The sequence below is a fragment of the Cynoglossus semilaevis genome, chromosome 10 (genome assembly GCF_000523025.1).
Source record: "Cynoglossus semilaevis isolate Cse_v1.0 chromosome 10, Cse_v1.0, whole genome shotgun sequence".
NCBI lineage: Eukaryota > Metazoa > Chordata > Actinopteri > Pleuronectiformes > Cynoglossidae > Cynoglossus > Cynoglossus semilaevis.
In genome coordinates this window covers 2393259-2412662 of record NC_024316.1, presented here as the reverse complement: position 1 = coordinate 2412662, position 19404 = coordinate 2393259, and the positions used below count along the sequence as shown (strand labels likewise).

The 19404-nt window shown below is 41.6% G+C and overlaps 1 protein-coding gene across 6 annotated transcripts in view; it reads left to right on the top strand.

Moving 5' to 3' along the window:
• LOC103384558 (neuron navigator 1-like) overlaps positions 1-18388 on the top strand; it is a 66332-nt gene extending 47944 nt beyond the window's left edge. For 5 of the 6 annotated variants that reach the window (XM_025059135.1, XM_017036020.2, XM_025059131.1 and 2 more), the window contains 24 exons: positions 2063-2369; positions 5879-6683; positions 7181-7681; positions 7943-7984; positions 8269-8417; positions 8487-8669; positions 8859-8911; positions 9509-9586; positions 9774-9857; positions 9980-10088; positions 10178-10299; positions 12295-12479; positions 12551-12719; positions 12823-13021; positions 13590-13675; positions 13770-13868; positions 13965-14139; positions 14360-14616; positions 14741-14892; positions 15307-15378; positions 15487-15692; positions 16514-16632; positions 16725-16916; positions 17202-18388. In XM_025059135.1, the coding sequence (XP_024914903.1) occupies positions 2063-2369; positions 5879-6683; positions 7181-7681; positions 7943-7984; positions 8269-8417; positions 8487-8669; positions 8859-8911; positions 9509-9586; positions 9774-9857; positions 9980-10088; positions 10178-10299; positions 12295-12479; positions 12551-12719; positions 12823-13021; positions 13590-13675; positions 13770-13868; positions 13965-14139; positions 14360-14616; positions 14741-14892; positions 15307-15378; positions 15487-15692; positions 16514-16632; positions 16725-16916; positions 17202-17294 (4437 nt within the window). In that variant the 3' untranslated portion in view covers positions 17295-18388. The remainder of the gene's footprint in view (positions 1-2062; positions 2370-5878; positions 6684-7180; positions 7682-7942; positions 7985-8268; positions 8418-8486; positions 8670-8858; positions 8912-9508; positions 9587-9773; positions 9858-9979; positions 10089-10177; positions 10300-12294; positions 12480-12550; positions 12720-12822; positions 13022-13589; positions 13676-13769; positions 13869-13964; positions 14140-14359; positions 14617-14740; positions 14893-15306; positions 15379-15486; positions 15693-16513; positions 16633-16724; positions 16917-17201) is intronic. The other variant, XM_025059130.1, reaches the window with a different exon arrangement.
• Positions 18389-19404: the final 1016 nt, after the last annotated feature.

Genomic DNA, 19404 nt, shown 5'->3' with positions numbered 1-19404 from the left:
CATGCCTGTAGTGTGGCAAGGAGTCAGCTGTATGGCAGTGTTTCAAACTTCAAGTCGAGTTCCTTAAAAACCTAAAAATAAAGTTGCAACAAAATGAAGCAACTGGCGGAAACTCCGCCAAGCTAAGAAAAGGATAACCAACAGCACCAAAGCATCACAAATATCAGAGAAATTTCCAGAATTTTTCTCAAAGTCATTATTCTCCGAACAGTATCGATATGATTAGCCCAAATATTGCACCAGTGCTAAAGCAATGCACACAGTTCAGATTCAACAGGAACTGCAGTATCCCGGTGTACCCCTTGGAGTAGGCTACATAACGCAGGAGCCCTTTTTTTACATCGTTACAGATTGTAATAGTACAGTATCACTTTGTTAAGGTATAATCTGTATTGTGAAGTAACAGCGATGAGAGCCAAGATAGAAATATATTTACGTTAAACATTATTTATCAGATTATTTAATTAACTTTATTGATTCTTCTTGAGTACTATTTCATTATTACATGGCACAATGCTTTACAAAATAAACCCCCAATAGTAGGCTACATAATACAGGAGCACTTTTTTACGTAGTAATAGTACAGTATCACTTTATTAAGGTATAATCTGTATTGTGAAGTAATAGCCAAGATAGAAATATATTTATGTTAAACATTATTTATCAGATTATTGTAATTTACTTTATTGATTCTTTTTTTATTACATGCCACAATGCTTTAAAAAAAAAAAAACCAAAAAACTGGAGAAGAAAACATCGTAACTATGGCAACCATAGTTACCATACTGGAAGTGTGTTGGAAGTGCACACACATACACGTGCACACTCACACACTGTCAGGACCATCTGTAGACACCCAGTGAGCTGGAAGAATTGGGTCAATGGCCCCCACGTCTGTCACAACCATGATCCCACCCCCCTCCAAAAAACAGCCTTGACTGCACATTATCAGCATTTTTGTATTTATATACAGTGGTCCCTCTCCTATCACGGGAGTTCCGTTCCAAGACGTATATATTTACCCTTTACGAACCTCCCAGACACTGTTATCAACCCTCCCTAGAATGTATTACCCTTTCTTACACAATCATATCCACAGTAGAGTTGTAGAATAAATAAGAATAAATAATGTTTACAACAGTCTTTGCACAAAGATCTGGATCAAATGATAGTTTAGGTCCAGACATCTGCGACATAATAACATTTACATGAAGTCACTCATCACATACATTCACTACCCTATACAGATGCCTGTGGATGGTATTCCATCCATCGGGACATTAAGGAGCCCCAGTTTATAACAAAAGTATATACCGTTTTATCCAGACTATAAGTCGCACCAACCAAAAAAAGCCTAAAGAAGTGTGAAAATAACAAACTATATAACAAAAATATAATTATATTATATTTTAATTAAATTATTTTTTAAATTAATTTTAATATATAAGACGCACCTGAGGTCGCAAACCCAGACAAAGGATGAAAAGAAAGGTGTGATTTATAGTCTGGAAACTATAATATATATATATATATTTATATATATATTTATTTTTATATATATATTTAAATATATATTTATAAATATGTGTATATATGTATATATATTTATATATACTCTACAACTGTTGGTATTTGTTGCTCTTGTATGAGCTACCCTGATGTGAATCTCATACCAACCTTGGTTTTAGTGCTTGGTGAATTTGTGTGTAAGGAAATGATAATGTTTTATCAACACACACACACACACACACTCAGTGGTGTGTTGTGAACCTTTACATGGGGTCGGCTGTCTTTAATAAGAAAAGGAATTCACTATATGAGGTTTTTTTTTTTTTAAGGAAACTGTTGGGTGTAATGTCCTGGAACGCATACACACACACACACACATACACAAAAACCACCTCAATTTAATTCATTGTGTACTCGTCGCCCCCCAGTGGGGGAAGAATTTATATTATTAACAAGACATTTTTAACAGGAATTGTAGTTTGACAACCACCAACTCAAATATACTGTTGTATTTTGATGAAACACTTCACTGTGTGGTCTTTTCTCTGTCCAGATGCGCACAGACGCAGAGAAAAGATCTCTGGTGGAGAACGGCCTCTGCTGGGACACTGAGGACTCAAAACCCAACTGCAAGAACCAGGGCAGCAACATCTATGACACAGGAAGTCCCAAGTCAGAATCAGCCAACAGGTGGAAGAAGACCAGGCCTCAGGGGGACGGGCTTGATGGAGTAGGAAGGGGAGAGTTGAAGAAACCGCAAACCCTAGGTCAAGGAAACGTCCTGAAGAAAGGACGAAACCAGCCTGTGGGCGTCACGTCTCCCATCACTCACACCTCACAGAGTGGTCTGAAAGTGGCAGGTAGGTTCATTTTGACAGGGGACGAATAGCTGGGGTAAAACACGATTGATGTAAAGTGTTCCGACTTTTCTGGAAAATGATTTAATTTAGACGTGATCTCTATGGAGATGACAATCTGCTAAAATATTTTTCTTCTTTTAGTTTTATCTTTTTATGAGGATGTCTCTTTTAGAACCGATCTAACTTGTACTCAAAAACATGCTGACCCCATACTCCATGAGGTATTTTTCACTAGTCATCCACCAATCAGCTTGTGTGATTTCTTACTCCACTTTAGTATCTCATTGTACTTTATTTTACTTTATTTAAGTAGGTCAACAATGTCACTAGTGGTTGGAAGTATTTTAAGACAGGAGCCAGACTTACTGTAAGAATTGTTCTATTATGAGCTAACATTAGCTCCGGCCCTAACTTCTTTCACAAAGTCACAAAGTGAAGGGAGTTAGCCCTGGAGCTAATGTTAGCTTCAGCCCTATACCAGATCACTAAGTCTATCCTGTGCAGTCGGGGCTCCGAAGCAGGAAAGCGTTAACGTGTAATCAGCTGTTATTACAGACACAGGAAAAAATAAAATAATAATTAAAAGTGAAAAAAATCTTTCAGTGTAAATATCACATTTTACTGAACAACGTGGACACCTATGTATGTACAATTATTTTTTTTCTTTTTAAACTTAGTGGGTGCGACTTATATTCAGGTGCGCTCAATAAGTCTGAAATTACTGTAATATTGCTTATTATTTTATCCTTAATTTCATTGATATATTGTCAGGTTTATGTATATATTGCCTGTTTACCAATCCTAAACAGGCTACGCGGATGAAAGGCTTAATAAGTGGCTGCACAGTCTGAACTATTGTCTGCTTTATGTGTAAGAGTCACAAGTGATGGTTCACACTGCTCTGGGCTGGCACACATACACACAAACACAACTACACGCACACACACACAAACACATGCACAAGTGAAGTCCTTTATTTCTCAGCTGTAAACTGTGTGTGTTGGACACAAAAAGCTTGGCTGGGAAATAATAAAGTGCTGTTGCTTTGTGTATGTGTGTGTGCGTGTGTGATCTGGCAGGAAGTCAGTGGGTGTTGATGGGCGTTTGATACATGGCACCTCTCTCTAAAGGGTAGTGTTGGTGTTGGGGAGGGGGGGTGGGGGTCTCTGCAGCTGTGGTCCACTGTGTGAGACAAAGCCTAAAGTGTGCACAAGCGTCTGCGCGTGCGTGCGTGCTGGAGTGTTATCCTTAGAGACAACAGTGTAGAATGTTAAAAACACAAGCGGTGAAAGTTCTGTGTTCAAAACAGACTGAAATTTGTAGTTGCTCTGGGCTAAAAAGCATTGTTCTGAAAAGATCATCGAGGAATTCTCTCTAATTATCTGTAATTCGTCTTTGCTACGAGGCTGAGGTTTTTGGACTCTGGATGTGTCACAGGAATTCATTTTTAAATCTCTTTATTAAGAAGGTCTTGTTCCCTCCTTCCAATGTACGCTGTTAAAACTCGCCAACTAGTTCCCGTGCAGACTAGTTAGCATGCGGAGCAGATGTATACATAGTCACGCACCGCTATATGCGGAGGACGCCTTTGTTTACATTCGCAGGTTGTTATACCATACATTGGATTGTGCTACATTCGCTTCCTTTCGTTTGTGTTGTATTTTTTGGGAACTTTTTGCCCTACGTTATGGCTCCCAAGTGTAAGCGAACCTCCCCTGGGGGGCGCCAAAGAGTCGCAGTGGAGGCCTGCATGAAGTTGCATCCATGAAGTGAAATTATTGGCTGTTGCAAATAATCAGTTACATTGCGCCGTAGGACTGGAATTCTGACATACGTCGAGGACCCCCAGTATATTTAGGTTTTGTCAATAAAAATACAAAAATTAAACTTCACTATATTTCTTATATACATGTACAACATAACGCTAATAGCACCACTTTCTTCTTCATAATCGATATATATGTCCATGACACCACTCAGGACCTGCAACAGTTTCATTGTAGTTAATCATAATGATCCATCCTACATTTGTTCCCTCGTTTTCTCCCTTAAACTAAACAGAAGTTCAGTTACGAGGATTTAATTTGTTCAAGAAGGCGGTAATTATCATTTCTCCGCCGGAGTTAAATCAACGCGGTGTCTTTGTCTTCGCAGCTCCTCGGGTGATTCATGACGTGGTTTTTAACGTCTGCGAGCACCATCGGGTTCCCACCGTCGTGCTCAGTAAACCAGTATTTATCTATGTCAGAAATAACAGATTGCTCTGCAGTTTCTGCAGCCTGATGATCTCGAGACAAATTGTTTTTTACAACCCCATCCATAAAAGTCCTGTTGTCACATTTACAAATAAACTAATGTGAGCCATTCCTTTGGCAGCTGCTCACTGTCGTACGTGCGTGGGTTTGAGTTTGTGCCGTATATTCTGTACGTCTGTGTGTGTGTGTGTGTGTCTTTTGTAATCTCTTAATTTTGAGTGAGTCCAGATGTCCTCGATCTTCTCTCTGGTGGGTCTTGGTCTCGTAGCTCTTTTACTCCATTAAAACCTTGTATAAAAAAAACACGCATCGGAGTCAAACTTAGAGCGTGGCAGACATTTACTCACACTTGTGGGTGGCTTAAGCTTCATGGGTATTTTTCTCCTAATTACTTCCAACCACATTCAATTAAAACACCATTTATTCAAAGGAGAGTTGGGAAACTGCGCCTGGACCTCATAGTCTGCGGCAGAATTCCTCTAGCAGTTTCCTGCAGGTTCTGAGTCTGCAGAAATGCTCCGCGAACGTCAACGCACACGTTTTTTCCAGCGCATTTGTCTCAGATACACATGTACTTACTAAAACGCCCGTGGAAATAAGTTCCCTTACTTTATCAGTGTGTGAAATCCAGTAATCAGTTCTGGATTTAACTGCCAGCAGTAACACCTCAAAGTGCTGAGATAAGACACGGGCTTCTTTTGAAGTTTTATCACCGTGTCCCACACTAGACGTAAGAGATTGACCAAACCCCTAGAAAGACTTAGGTTAGTGTAAGAGTTGGCCTCACGGAGGAGAAAGATGCTGACGCCATTTTTTTTTTTTATCATTCTAGCACTCAGGCCATCTGTATATATCAGGGGTCATTAACGCGGGGCCTGGGGTCACCTAGTAGCCCCTGTGGACTAACTAAGGTGCCTGTGGGGTATGTTATAAAACTTAAACTAGTCAACAAGTCAAAAAATGTACCTACTACTATTGTATGTCCCAGAGTTAATTATTATTACATTGTTGGGGAAGTCTGGATCAAACAAGTAGTTCTTCGTATTACTAAGTGTCCTTGAAGTAGCTCTGAGTTTCAAAAAGGTCGGTGACCCCTGGACTAGATCATCCTTCACATATCCTTCTTGGCTGGCCTCTTATTCTAAATGCTGTTGTGGTTTATAAAACTGGTTTTGTTTTGATTTGTTCATAAATAAGTTCTGTCAAGTGTTATCAGGTCGGAAAAATAATGTATTTTCCTTTTTTCTTCCCCAGGTTCAATCAAGTCTGACATGAAGCCCATGGATAAATCTCGGTTAGCGGTGAAGTCTTCAGGACTTCAGCGTTCCTCTTCTGATGCTGGCAAAGACCACAGGAACGGTACCAGCGCTGTTGAACAACGTAAACCTCCGTCTGGCCTGGTCAGACCATCAGCAGGTGGAAACTTTGGTTTCAAGAAGCCAAACACAGCTCAAAATGGAGCCAACATCAATGGTACCGGTACCGGTACCGGTGCACTCAGCTCTTCAACAGTGGGCAAGACGCCCAAAACATCGGGAATTCCTGTGAAACCCGCAGCTGGCGGCAGTGGAGGACGGAAGATCAGTTTGGATGTTTCCAGTTGTGATCAGAGTGGATTTTTGTCTCCAAGCGCTAGGACATCGCTGCAGTACCGATCTCTCCCTCGTCCTGCTAAGACCAGCACACTAACTCTGACCCGACCCAGCTCGGCCCGTCCTGTTAGCACCACCGTTGACACGAACTCTGGACTCACCAAACCCTCCTCAACAACGGCAGCCCTGCAGGGCTCCAGGCTCAAAGAACCCGTGTCTGTGCTGAGTTCTGGACCGGGGCTGAGTAAAGCAGGAAGTCGTGGGATTCCGAGTCCCGGTCCTGTCAATCAGACAGACAGAGAGAAAGAAAAGGAGAGGGCTAAAGCTAAAGCTGTCATGTCAGACTCAGAATGTGGGGGAGGGTCCCTGAAAGGAGGATCTGCTCACAGCATCTCAGAGAAGCTACAGGGGCTAAGGCCCCCTAGTGGTGGTAAAAGCCTTGATAGATCTGCAACTAATATTCAGAGGTAATACTGTCTTTTATTTTTTTTAAAAAGTTATGTTTTGATACTGATTGCCCAAACTGGGAAATTTTGGCTTCCTCAAATAAGTGTTTCCTGTTTGTTTATCCAGCTGCACATTTTGATTCGCTTTCTGAATGATAAAACGAATACAAAGCAACAGGCGATTTTTCTCTTCGCTACTAGAACCAAACCACAACCAAAAGGTCTTAAGTCTTTTTTTACGATCATTAGAGATGCAATGTCAAGCACCAGCGTTGATTGAGTGACGGAGAGCTTGACTTGCCTGCGGTCCAGATCTGGCCGATACTGAAAATCTGTAGAGCACCGAGTAGAGGAGTTTAGTAGCTAAATTCATTTATACCACAATGATGTGATAACATTCCATCTTAAAAAAAAACATTTGTTGATGGTACAAATTTCTACAGCATTTTTTTTTTATTTTCACACAGTAGCACAGATAAATAATGTAACCATTTTTGTCTGGTTTCATGTGATCCTAGGTTATCTGGCGTTCGCAGTCTTGGAAAGCCTCAGTCCGTGGCTCAGATGGATAAACTGAACTCCAACAGTCTGGATCTGGAGGTACAGGCCTCCCTGCCTCCAAAGATCCCTCCTTACTCAAAGCTCCAGGACCTGAGCAGCACAGTCTCCTCCTCCTCCTCCTCTTCCTCTGGCTCCCACCTAACTCCCAGCCCTGCTCCACTCCTTACTGTCTCCTCCTCGGCCTGTTTCTCCACCTCTGGGTCTGGTCTGGGGTCTCGGCAAGTTTCCTCGTTAGAGACCAACAGGGGGAGTTCTTCTCCACTGCTGTACCCCCGTCTGTCTGGGCTGCATCGCAGCATGGAGTCACTGCCACTGCAGATGAGCCTGGCACCAGAACATTGGGAGAAGAACCGGGAAGTGGGCCACGGCAGTGTGGACTCCAGAACCAAAGAGAGGCAGGAAGACACGCAGCGATGTCCAGTGATTGGGACGAGAGTGTCGCTGACGCTACCGGACACGTGAGTCGCTGCATTATTCACAGTTTCCAAGTTAGTATATATAGAATGTCAGAAGCAGTACTGGATTTACATTAGCTGTCTATCTGTACGCTAAGATTACTGGTTGTTCCTGTAGTCCATAGTGTGGGTGAGACCCACTCACAGGCACTACTGTCATTATTAGCAGTTTACAGCCTGCAGTGTCACTCTATCGCCTCCTGTGGACGTTTAAATAACATGGTGCATTTGGGGTAATTAACAATGCTGTTTCCTTCGCCACAGCTCTGATGTTGACAGAAACACACTTCCAAAGAAAGGACTAAGGTAGGAAGACACACACACACTCACTCACTCACATGCACCACTTCATCCATTTCTTCATTAACAGTAGTCCTGGATTTTAAAGTTGCAGTTTTGAAAAACAACAGTTTGTTTACATAACGAACAAAAAATGTAATAAAACACTTCAAACTTGAGTGACAATGTCCCTTCATATGTGTTCTTCAGTAACAGTAGTTCTGGAAAGTTCTATCACTGGATAGTTCGTTTACAATGACCAAAAATGTAATAAAACACTTGAGTGACAATGTCCCTTCATATGTCTGCAGTTTTATCAGCAGCTCTCAGGCTGAGGAGTTGTCGAAGGAGCGAGGGGAGAGGAGACACTCCCACACTGTCTTCAGTGTCAGTGAGACATTGGCTCTGCCCCTGCTCTCGTCGCCAACCTCGCTTCCACGGTCGTCCAGGACCGGGACAGGTGAGTCCACCTGGATCAGAGAGAGAACCTGGGTTCGGACCAAAGACTCACATGTGGTTCTCTTTACAGCAGCGTCCAGCCCTGTGAGCAGCGCTCCGAGGATGACTCGCTCCAACAGCATCCCAGCACATGAGGGGTCAGTGGAGGCGTATGCCGAGTCCCCACTAGGCAGCACGCTGTCACTTTCAGAACGTCCACGAAGCATCGGGATGATCCGGTCGGGTTCCTTCAGGGACCGGGACTCGGACGAAGGTGAGGACCTTCATCTGTTACACCTTTATAAAAAGTTGTTTAGTTAAAACATACATTTTACTTTTGTGAATCTTAAGTTTTTAAGGTGACCTGGAAAAATAATCACATTTCACTTCCACCTGTGAATATTTATGAGTTTTTTAAGGACATCTCTGGAGAATTACCTAATTTTGGTTTGGTTTTTTTTAGTCCATGGCTCAGTTCTCTCGCTAGCCTCCAACGCCTCCTCAACCTACTCCTCGGTGAGTTGCTGTGTGTGTGTTTGAGTTTCTGTGTGTGTGTGTTTGTGTGTTTATATCTTTCCTTTCATGTACCTTTGACTTTTTCTTCTCTCCTCATCTTCCCCTCCTTCTCTTTCTTTCTTTCCTCCTCCTCTCCTTCATACTCCCTTTCTTCCCATTTTTCTCCTTTCCTTTCTCTCTTTTTCACTTTTTTTTCCATTTTCTCTAAATTCTCTTTTCTGCCGCTGTATTTCTCAACTCCTCTCGCTTCTCATTTCATCTTTTTTTCTTTTTTCTCTTTTCTGCCACTGTATTTCTCAACTCCTCTCGCTTCTCCTCTTCCTCTCTCGTCTTACCTAACATCTTTGTTGTTTTCTTATTCCCTTGCTTCCCTCCTTACTTCCCCAGGCTGAGGAGAGGATTCAGGGAGAGGTAAGTGTTTTCTTCTTCGTCCTCGTCGTCTCTTCTCCTCTCATTCCCATTTCCTGATTGTCACTTCACTCGATCTGTTTTGTTCTAGTCTGCAGTAGGACAGTAGGACATTCCATCCTGTCAGATTTGGTGTCTACTGAACTGAACTGAACTCCTTAATTATTATTATTATTTTTTGCTCTACAGCAAATCCGTAAACTGCGTCGAGAGCTGGAGTCCTCTCAGGAGAAGGTTTCCGCTCTGACCACCCAGCTGTCTACAAATGTACGTAAAAAGTGAACGCATGTGCTTAGCTGTCCGTTCACTACTGCTAACACCCACTCCCCTCACCCCCTCCTCTGGATCCAGAGTGACTTATGAGCCAACAGGTTCAGGACAAGTCCGTGCCGAGAGTGAACATATGACAAAATGAATCAGAGAATATATAAACCATTGTGATTTTCTCCAACAGGCGAACCTTGTTGCTGCCTTTGAGCAAAGTTTGGCCTTGATGACAACCCGACTGCAGTCTCTTTCAATGAGCCACGAGCAGAAGGTAATATCTATATACACCTACGACTTCAAAACAAAAGCCTGTTGTTGAATTTATAAAACCTACAACTCCAACTGACTCACTAAAAAAACAGCACTGATGCCATGTCTCTGATGTTTCACCAGGACAATGAGCTGCTGGAGCTCCGTGAAACCATCGACGCCATGAAGGTCAGGAATGAAGAAGCTCAGGCTGTGATTCACGGTGCTCTGAACAACCAGGAAAACACCAAAGGTTCGGACCTTTTACCTATTCGCGCTATCTACATCAGTCTGTCCTTTTCTTCAATGACCTGACCTCAAGTCCTCCAATTTTATTCCCAGATCTCCAAATGCGTCGTCAGAACTCTTGTGAGAGCATCTCCAGTCTCAACAGTTTGACCAGCATGTCCAGTATTGGCAGCCTGAAGGACCAGGATGCCAAGAAGAAGAAAAAGAAAAGCTGGGTAAGACCTGCTGTTTCATCCTGCTCACTTTTAAGTCGCAACGTTTTGTTCTGTATTAACTGGTTAAATGAGGTACTGACACAGTCAGAGCTGGAGGTGCTTGGAGCGCCCCCTGCTGAGGAAAACAAGCCTTAAACATACATCCAAGTCCATAGAAGGAATAATTGATTTTTAGCTCACAGACATGTACACATGAGCAACTGGTCTACTGCTGCCCCCTGTGGACATTGTGTCCAACTTAGACATGCTAATTTGAACTTCCTGACCAAGCTGTGAACACATACTTGAGACAAAATAGACTTCTGAGCATCTTTTAGTGTTTTAGACTCAGGCCTGAGACTTAGTCAGCACTGTTTCACATCCTCATACAACCATGCTATGAAACATGATTTGTATACATAACAGATTTGCAACAAGGGTGGATGAAGTGTGACCAGACTCTTTCCTCCTGTTTGTTGTTTTGTTTCATACTGTTTTTAGGTGTTTGAGGTGAGTTTAACTTTTAGTTTTTGCTGTAAGGCATGAAGAACCACAGCCCTGATTTCCAGTCTCCATCTCTGCTGATTCTCTGACCTGTGAAGTCAGTGGCAGACGTCATCAGCAGACATGAAGAGTCACGTTTCTGTTCCATATCTGAGCCCAGTCATTAGTTGATCAAATTCCCTGCTTCTTCTTTCTTTCTTTATCTACTGTGTAAAAAACATTTATTTCCCAAATCCCTGAATCTGCAACAACATACTTTAACTGCTCCTTTGTCCTTTCTGCTGAGGAATGACATGAAGCTTAATCAAAGTGTTTGTCATTTTAGGGTTTGCCTTGAATGGGCCTTTAATAAAAACATAGCTTTTTAAAATGTTCATTCAAATTTAATGCCCTGTTCGGAAAAAATATAAGATCTAAAAATTAGATATATTGTATATTCTGGACTATAAGTCGCACCCTTTTTCACCCTTTGGCTGGGTTTTGCGACCTATACTCAGGTGCGACTTATATATTAAAATATTTAATTTCACATGTTCAATATTTTCACACCGACAACCACTAGAGGGCACTCTAGGCTTGTATAGCAGTATCTTCTACTCCTGTACCACTGAAGATTTACATGTTCGTTATTTTCACACTGACAGCCACTAGAGGGCACTCTAGCTGGCTAGTGCGACTCCCGAGCGACTTATAGTCAGGAAAATATAGTAGATATAATTGTCTCCAAAGAAAGCATGGAGTTAACAAAGAGGCTTCAAATAAGGTAAAAGAAAATAAATAATTGTAAATATATTTTCCAGAAGAAAATGTTTCTCACAGCGCAGTATGTACAAGTATGTATGTACAAATTGACTGAAACAGAGACATATGGTAGTTTGACGAAAATGAACATGGTTACAATATCTAAATGAAATGTCAGTAACATGCTTAATGGTTTTTGTACCTTTACCTGTATATGGTAATGAGCCACCGCCATTTATCTATGCCCCACCCAGGATATTTGCTCCTCCCACCTGCTATCGCCGTCTTCTTCTGCTCATGAAACACACTGGGAGATGTTTAGTGGGTGCACATAATGGACAGCAAATGTGATGTTTTTCTTTTCCTGGATCTAACTTCCTGTGGAACTTAAAATGACTGGTAGTATAATATTCAAAAATGTTTAAAAAAAACAGGAAATTATTGAAAGGAATATTGTGAAACGATTATGCCGAAACACAAATCATTGCAAGTTTATACCAAATTCACCATTAAATAACCAAATTATTTGGTAGCCTGAACTTTTATTAATATGTTCCCTTCCCAAAAGAACTGAAAATCTGTAAAAATGACAAACTTTTCCCTAATCCTCAGCATGAGTCACATTAGTAAGCCTAAAAGCTTCTTCTACTCCCTTTTATATTTACTAATACAATTAAGTGTTGAGTCATAGTTTCAACTGTCTGACCGTCTCCTCCTCATCTCCCCCCTCCTGCTACTCCCTGCCTTTTCTCTTCCTGTTTCTCTCTGTAGTTACGGAGCTCCTTCAACAAAGCTTTTAGCATCAAAAAAGGATCCAAAACCTACTCCGACATAGAGGAAATCGCTACCCCAGATTCCTCTGCTCCAAACTCCCCAAAGATGCTCCACGAGGGGGGCGAGGGAGAAGACATTCAAGCTCCGCCCCTGAACCACTTCGCCATTGCTTCTTCCTCTGCGTGAGTACTGATTAATGCCTTAGCTCCGCCCTCCTGCAGCGCAGCTGTTTCTGACTCAGTGTCCACTGCAGGATCATGGAGAGTACAGAAACAGAAGAGGGCGACGGCGAGGATACTTCCGTGTCAGACCTGCGCTCAGAACTGTGGGTGAAAGAGCGTGAACTGACTGACATTCGACTGGAGGCTTTAAACTCCGCCCACCAGCTGGAGCAGCTGAGAGATGCCATGAACAACATGCAGGTGAGTTTCTAGTTAAATATTTTTTTATGTTACATGAAATACATTTTGCTTGAAGTTTTGCGTGTTTTGCATTTATACCTAACGGTTTGGTTTTTCTACTTAGTCAATGGTGGAGAACCTAAAGGCGGAGAACTGCCATTTGAAAACAGGAACTCAGCTGAACTCACAAGGCCCTGGCCCCGCCTCGTCCACCTCACAACCTTCAGGTCTGGCATCTCTAGTTGGACCGTCACTGAAGCAGCCAATCAGCATGAGCCTCACCAAGTCCTTCAGCCTCAGTCTGAATGACACCAAAGATCTAGGTAAGACTAAACTACAGACAAGACCAACAAGTATGTTTTCTCAACAAGAAGTGTACAAGTAAAAGGAATTAGGGACATGTTTAGGTTCTATTTCGTACATTACCACCACAAGAGCTAGTACCGTATTTTCTGGATTATAAGTCGCACTTTTTTTTATCCTTATGGCTGACTCAGGTGCAACTTATATATTAAATATATAATTTCACGTTTGTTATTTTCAAACTGACAGCCGCTAGAGGGCACTCTAGGCTTGTGTACCAGTATCTGCTACTCCTGTACCACTGAAAATGTACATCTTCGTTATTTTCACATTGAGAGCCACTAGAGGGTGCGACTTATACTCTGGAGCGACTTGTAGTCCGGAAAATACAGTACGTTACATAAAACAATGGACACACTGGTGCTAATAGTTAATTACCATACACTTCGGAATGGCACTCGGTTTCCGCAAGTACACAAATGAAAATATTTGTACTAGTATCAGCTTTTAAAACTGATAACATCAGAACAACTCCACCTAATGATTTTCCTCAATAAATTCACTTTTCTTCCTTTACTTCTCTTAAAGATCCATGTCACGTGGACATACAGAGTGTCTCTTCATCACAGGAGGATGTATGTGCTCGAGTTCTAGTCCACAGTGAGCGTGCCGAGGTAAAGAACTCAACCAAAAAGAGACTTTCGAGTGAACGGAGAGAGCGCTTCCTGTCTGAATAACACCGTTTTTACAATCATTTCCTTCATGCAGGTCACCAAAGGTCAGCAAGAGTTCTGTCTGGGCACAGTTCTGGTCAACACCAAGACAGATTGGGCCAGTCTGGACTCTCTTATCCTAAAGACCTTCAAAGTTAGTTCCATTCTTCTCCTTTCTTCCCTGTGGCTGTGTTTGTGATATACTCATCTGATGACTGAGTGTAATGGTTCTGTGTCCCTCTCTGGACAGGACTACCTGACCCAAGTGGACCCCACAGCCAGTCTGGGTCTGTCAAGCGAGTCAGTGCTCTCGTACCAGCTGACTCATGGTGGCCGACAGCTGATTGGAGGAGAAGACAAGCCGCAGCTCCAGCCTCTAAGATGTCTAGGCGGTAGCTCAGCTTCAATATATGTCACTCTGAAAGGTGAGAAAATAAGTCTCAGACACAGACTTTATCTAACCAGGATTGATTCTCACCAACTCTTCATTTAGTCCAATGGAGATTTGGTTTGCTACCATCTCATACTCAAACTGATAATGTGCAGTTGAACTGAGCTTTTGTTTCAGCCGCACTGCGGTAAAGAAGAAAAATCATGAACCAAACCAAAAAATCATTTATTTTCCTGCTCTCTCTGTCTCTGTAGGCCTGAAAGAGAACTGTGTGGACTCCCTGGTGTTTGAGACTCTTGTTCCTAAACCCATGATGCAGCACTACATAAGTCTGCTCCTGAAGCACCGCCGTTTGGTTCTGTCAGGGTCCAGTGGAACAGGAAAGTCTTTCCTGGCTCAGCGCCTGGCCCTGTATCTCCTGCAGCGCAGCAGCTCGGAGTCGGAGCAGGAAGCAGGTTTCCATGGTCGTAGCGCTGCTGTCACCTTTAACATGCACCACCAGACTCAGAAGGTCAAACTATTTGGATTTACATATAAATAATATCAATGTATATATATATATATATTTCTTGTGACACCAAAAGAAGAAATGATGTGTATATTATATATATTAAATTTGATTAATTTAATTACAGGAGCTGCAGCTGTATCTGACCAATGTAGCTAATCACATAGACCAAGACAATGGAGGAGAGCTGCCATTGGTTGTTATAGTCGATGACATCAATGACCCGGCGGGCGTCACTGAGATGGTGAACGCAGCGCTGACCTGCAAGTACCACAAAAGGTGAATAACCGCAAACAGCAAATATTGTTTTTCGACACCATTCACCAAAAGCTTAAATAATATTATGACTTGAATCATGGGTAAATACTACGTCTCTGTCTGGTCCCTGGTGTAACGTATTTTCCGGACTAAAGGTTGCTCCAGAGTATTAGTCGCACCAGCCCAAAAGTACATAATGAAGAAGAAAAAAAAAACATGTAATAGTCGTGCCGGAGTATAAGTCGCACAAGTGCCCTCTAGTGGCTGTCAGTGTGAAAATAACAAACGTGAAATTATATATTTTAATATACAAGTCGCACCTGAGTATAGGTCGTAAATCCAAAGGAGGAAAAAAGTCCGGAAAATACGGTACTTGCATTTAAACTAAGATTTGATTTGTCTACAACGCTACAATTTAATATATTTATGTTTCAGTCCTTACATCATCGGCACAACGAATCAGCCAGTGAAGATGACGTCCAATAATGGGCTGCACATGAGCTTCAGGTGAGAACTTAATATAAAAATATACAAACACAAACCTGAGGCTGGTGATTATTAGATTACTGATGTGTACAACCATGTTTCCATAATGTCTTCTCCTTCTGCTTCCAGAATGGTCACGTTTTCCAACAACGTAGAACCAGCCAACGGCTTTCTGCTGAGGTACCTGCACCGTAAAGCTGTTGAGGCTCACCAGGACAGGGGGCAGGACTCCTCACACCTACAGGCTCTCCTGTGTGTGCTGGACTGGGTTCCTCAGCTCTGGTACCACCTTCACACCTTTCTGGAAAAACACAGCACGTCAGACTTCCTCATAGGTGAGTTAGAGCAGACGGGGAGAAGGGGGGGGGGGGGGGTTATTCTGATCAGATGAGGACTTCTTTAACAAATTTAAATTAGGGTGACCAGGTCCTAATCAAAAAACAGGAAGGAAACAGAGTTCACAAAGAGGTGCCAAATTGTGATTGGTCTAGATCAGGTGTCGCGGGTCACAATGGGTTTTAAAATTTGACATGGGGGCTCCGGGCCAGGGACAGATAGATGTGTGATAGAGTGTTGGTGTGAACTAAGATAAAAGCCAGACATAAATGCTGTTAGCCTTTACTGCTCCTCGTAGTGAATTGACTCAAGTGATTTCTTTGAAAATTGCAACACTTTGTTGGCATATCAGACATACAACCGTTGATCGGATTTTAGCGAAAAAATATTTTGTTGTCCATCGTTATTAAACACTCGTCGCTCACTTGCTGCTTTTCATTTCTTTTACCTGCTTATTTTACTAAAGGGGAGTTCAAACAAAGCAAACAAGTGACATAGAGAGTAGTACACCTCAACACTGGAGTGCGCCATCTATTGGAGAAACACTGGCATTGCAAATGGCAAATGGCTGGTGTGCGATTATAACACAATATAGTAATATAATTTGGACAGCTTCACCTTGGTTCGTACCCCACCCCAGTTTTGAGATGTGGGTCGACCCTAGTTGCTGTTTGTTTAACAAAAGAAACCATTACTGTAGAGAGAATACCTACCATTTTCATAGTGGCATTGACAAAATATCTTGGATGTAAAGTAAAAAAAATTTTGGTTTCTTCTTGTCCCACACAGTGAAGACTTACTGAAATGTTTCCTTTCACAGGTCCCTGCTTCTTCTTATCATGTCCAGTGACAATGAAAGAGTTCAGACATTGGTTCATTGATCTATGGAACAACTCTATCATCCCCTACCTGCAGGAGGGCGCCAAAGATGGCATGAAAGTAAACACCGACTTCCTAGTATTCTCCTCATTTTCTGGTTCATTCTCTGTTCTTTTTTTTTTTAACGTTGCTTTTCCTGCATGTTTCCTAAGGTCCATGGGCAAAGGGCAGTATGGGAAGATCCTGTTGAATGGGTCAGAGGAACTCTGCCATGGCCAAATGCCCAGCAAGACCAGTCCAGACTTTTCCACCTGCCTCCACCCAGCATTACTGCCTCATGCAGTGAGGAGAAGAAACTGGCCAAAGACACGCCTCCAGCCAGTTCTCTGGACTCAGATCCACTGGTGAGATTTAGAATTTATTATTATTTTCTATCTATCTATCTATCTATCTATCTATCTGTCTGTCCGTCTATCTATCTATCTATCTGTCTGTCCGTCTATCTATCTATCTATCTATCTGTCTGTCTGTCTGTCTATCTGTCTATCTATCTATCTATCTGTCTATCCATCCAGCCATCCATCCATCCAGCCATCCATCCATCCATCCAGCCATCCATCCATCCATCCAATCTCTAAACTTTACCCAACTTGAGCTGAAGCTAATGTAATCCTGTATTTGTTCTCCAGATGGCGATGTTGCTGAAGCTCCAGGAGTCTGCAAACTATATCGAGTCTCCAGAGCAGGAAGGTGTTGATCCAAGTCTGCAGACAACGCTCTGAAGATGCCAGTGGAGGAGACTGTAGCTAACAGCAGTGCTGCTAATTTTTCTACACATAATGACTCTGTGGTTAACATTACTGTAGCTAACAAAGAGACTGCAGCCTCAGTATGGCTGTACGACGACGGTCTACAGAATCAAAGAAAGTTTATGGACAATTACAAAGAACAAAGAAGCTGTGACAAAGGTGTGGGTGAAGATATAGGTGTATTTTCTAGTCTTTACACAATGTGTAATCAGATCAAACTAAAACATTTAAAAAGTGCATGAAAACAGAATGACACGATGGAAACAATGACGTTACAATCTGACTGATCAGAACCACTTTTTATTGTTTTGGATTCTTAGTTTTTTTCTAACTGGCTTTCAGTTAAGGTCAATTTTCACCAAAAAATATAAATGATCTGAAGAAAAAAAAAAAGCACTTTATTTTTTAAATGTGGTCTTTGGACTTTAATAAAAGCCACTTCTAGTTCAGTAATACTTCCACCAGATGGTAGCAACACACCAAGGAACTATTACTAAAAACTTGACATAGTACCACAGTATATGTCACAGTGTATATGAGGGTCTTTTTTCCCGAGGATGCTCCAGGATCCGAGACAGTATTTGAAACAATGTACACAACGCACCAGGCTCTATAAAATAGAACAGATGACTTTAGGTAACTTTCAATGACTAAATTGACTTACAAAAACTAAGGTAAGTAAGGCCGAGATATTTAGTTTCTGATCCAAAACTTCCTGGTACTGTGCAGTGGAAAAGTGGAGACATTGAGCAGAATTTCTTATTTACGTAAATAATTTAAGGTTGAGTGACCCGACGCTCAACGTAATTCAAAAAGAAAGCTGCTGGTTTTTAGGGTTTAACAAAACAATGAGCACTTTTCTCTTCTGTACCTTTGGATCTGATGTCTCTTGTTATGATTTTAAATATGATGATTTTATAGGATTTTTTTACTAAGGAATCTGCGGTAACAGCATCATCAAAATCATTACGTCATACAACAAAGACTACAAGAGTCGTCATCAGCGCAGACAGACATTCTGACCCTATCTGTTGTTTCTCTAAATGCATTAAAATATGATTTAATTACTTGTTTTTTTATACATTTCCTAAAGAGTTCTTAAGCTGAAAAAAACAGATAAATCTCTTCCTCTCGTTTTGCACAGACTATATTTGTTTCCAGAAGAAAAAAGCTTGTTACTCTCTTCCTTCACAAGAAAAGCTTAACTTTGTGGCCTAGTTTCTCCTGTGCCTGAAACTTTCTGCAGTGACCTCCTGATGTCGCTGTAACACAGTAACGTCACAAGGTTATGGGATCCAACGTTAACTCTTCCTCCCTTGTTAAAAGAAATTATGCAATAATTCCTGTTTATTGTTTACACATACAAAATCGTATCAGCAGAAAAAATTCGAAACTTGGTCGACGGGTCTCCGGACCGGGTCGACTTTTAAAAAAACAGTATTCCTGTGCAACAAGAAGAATTTATGATATAGAAATGTAAAATGGGAAACCTAGTAAACATACTCAAATAGCTTTCATGACTCATAAAATATTTAAATATAGATTTTGTTTTTAATGGCAAATTCCTGCTTTGTCTACTGGTATTAATTTATTGTGACTCAAGCCAACTTGGCAGGAGATTTATAAACTCCTGCCAGCTGACATATGGATGTGAATAAAATTTAAGTATTTAAGGCACAAAAAACAGGGCTTAGTAAAAAAAAAGTTTCTTATTTCTTCCTTATTTCTGGAACAACCAAAAATACTCATATACTATTCAGTCTAGCAGAAAGTAAGGCACCTGGACACCCTAGTCTGAACCTATACAAATCCTGTTTCCATCGATTCTGGGGGATTCTCTCTGGCACAGACTAATAGACTGGCTCTTTGCCTTGTCTACAAGTGGGGAAAATTATTTCTCTTTTCTAAAATGTTTTTTTGGGGGTGAAAGTGGGGGGTCTTTTGGAGGCCAAATCCAGCTGCAAAGCTTCAGTACTAAAACGGATTAAGTTAAATGTAACACAGCTCAACACTTGACAAACAAAGATATAAGGATAAATCTCAGCGAAGCTGTTGTCTAAACATATGTTGAGTCCAGGCACAT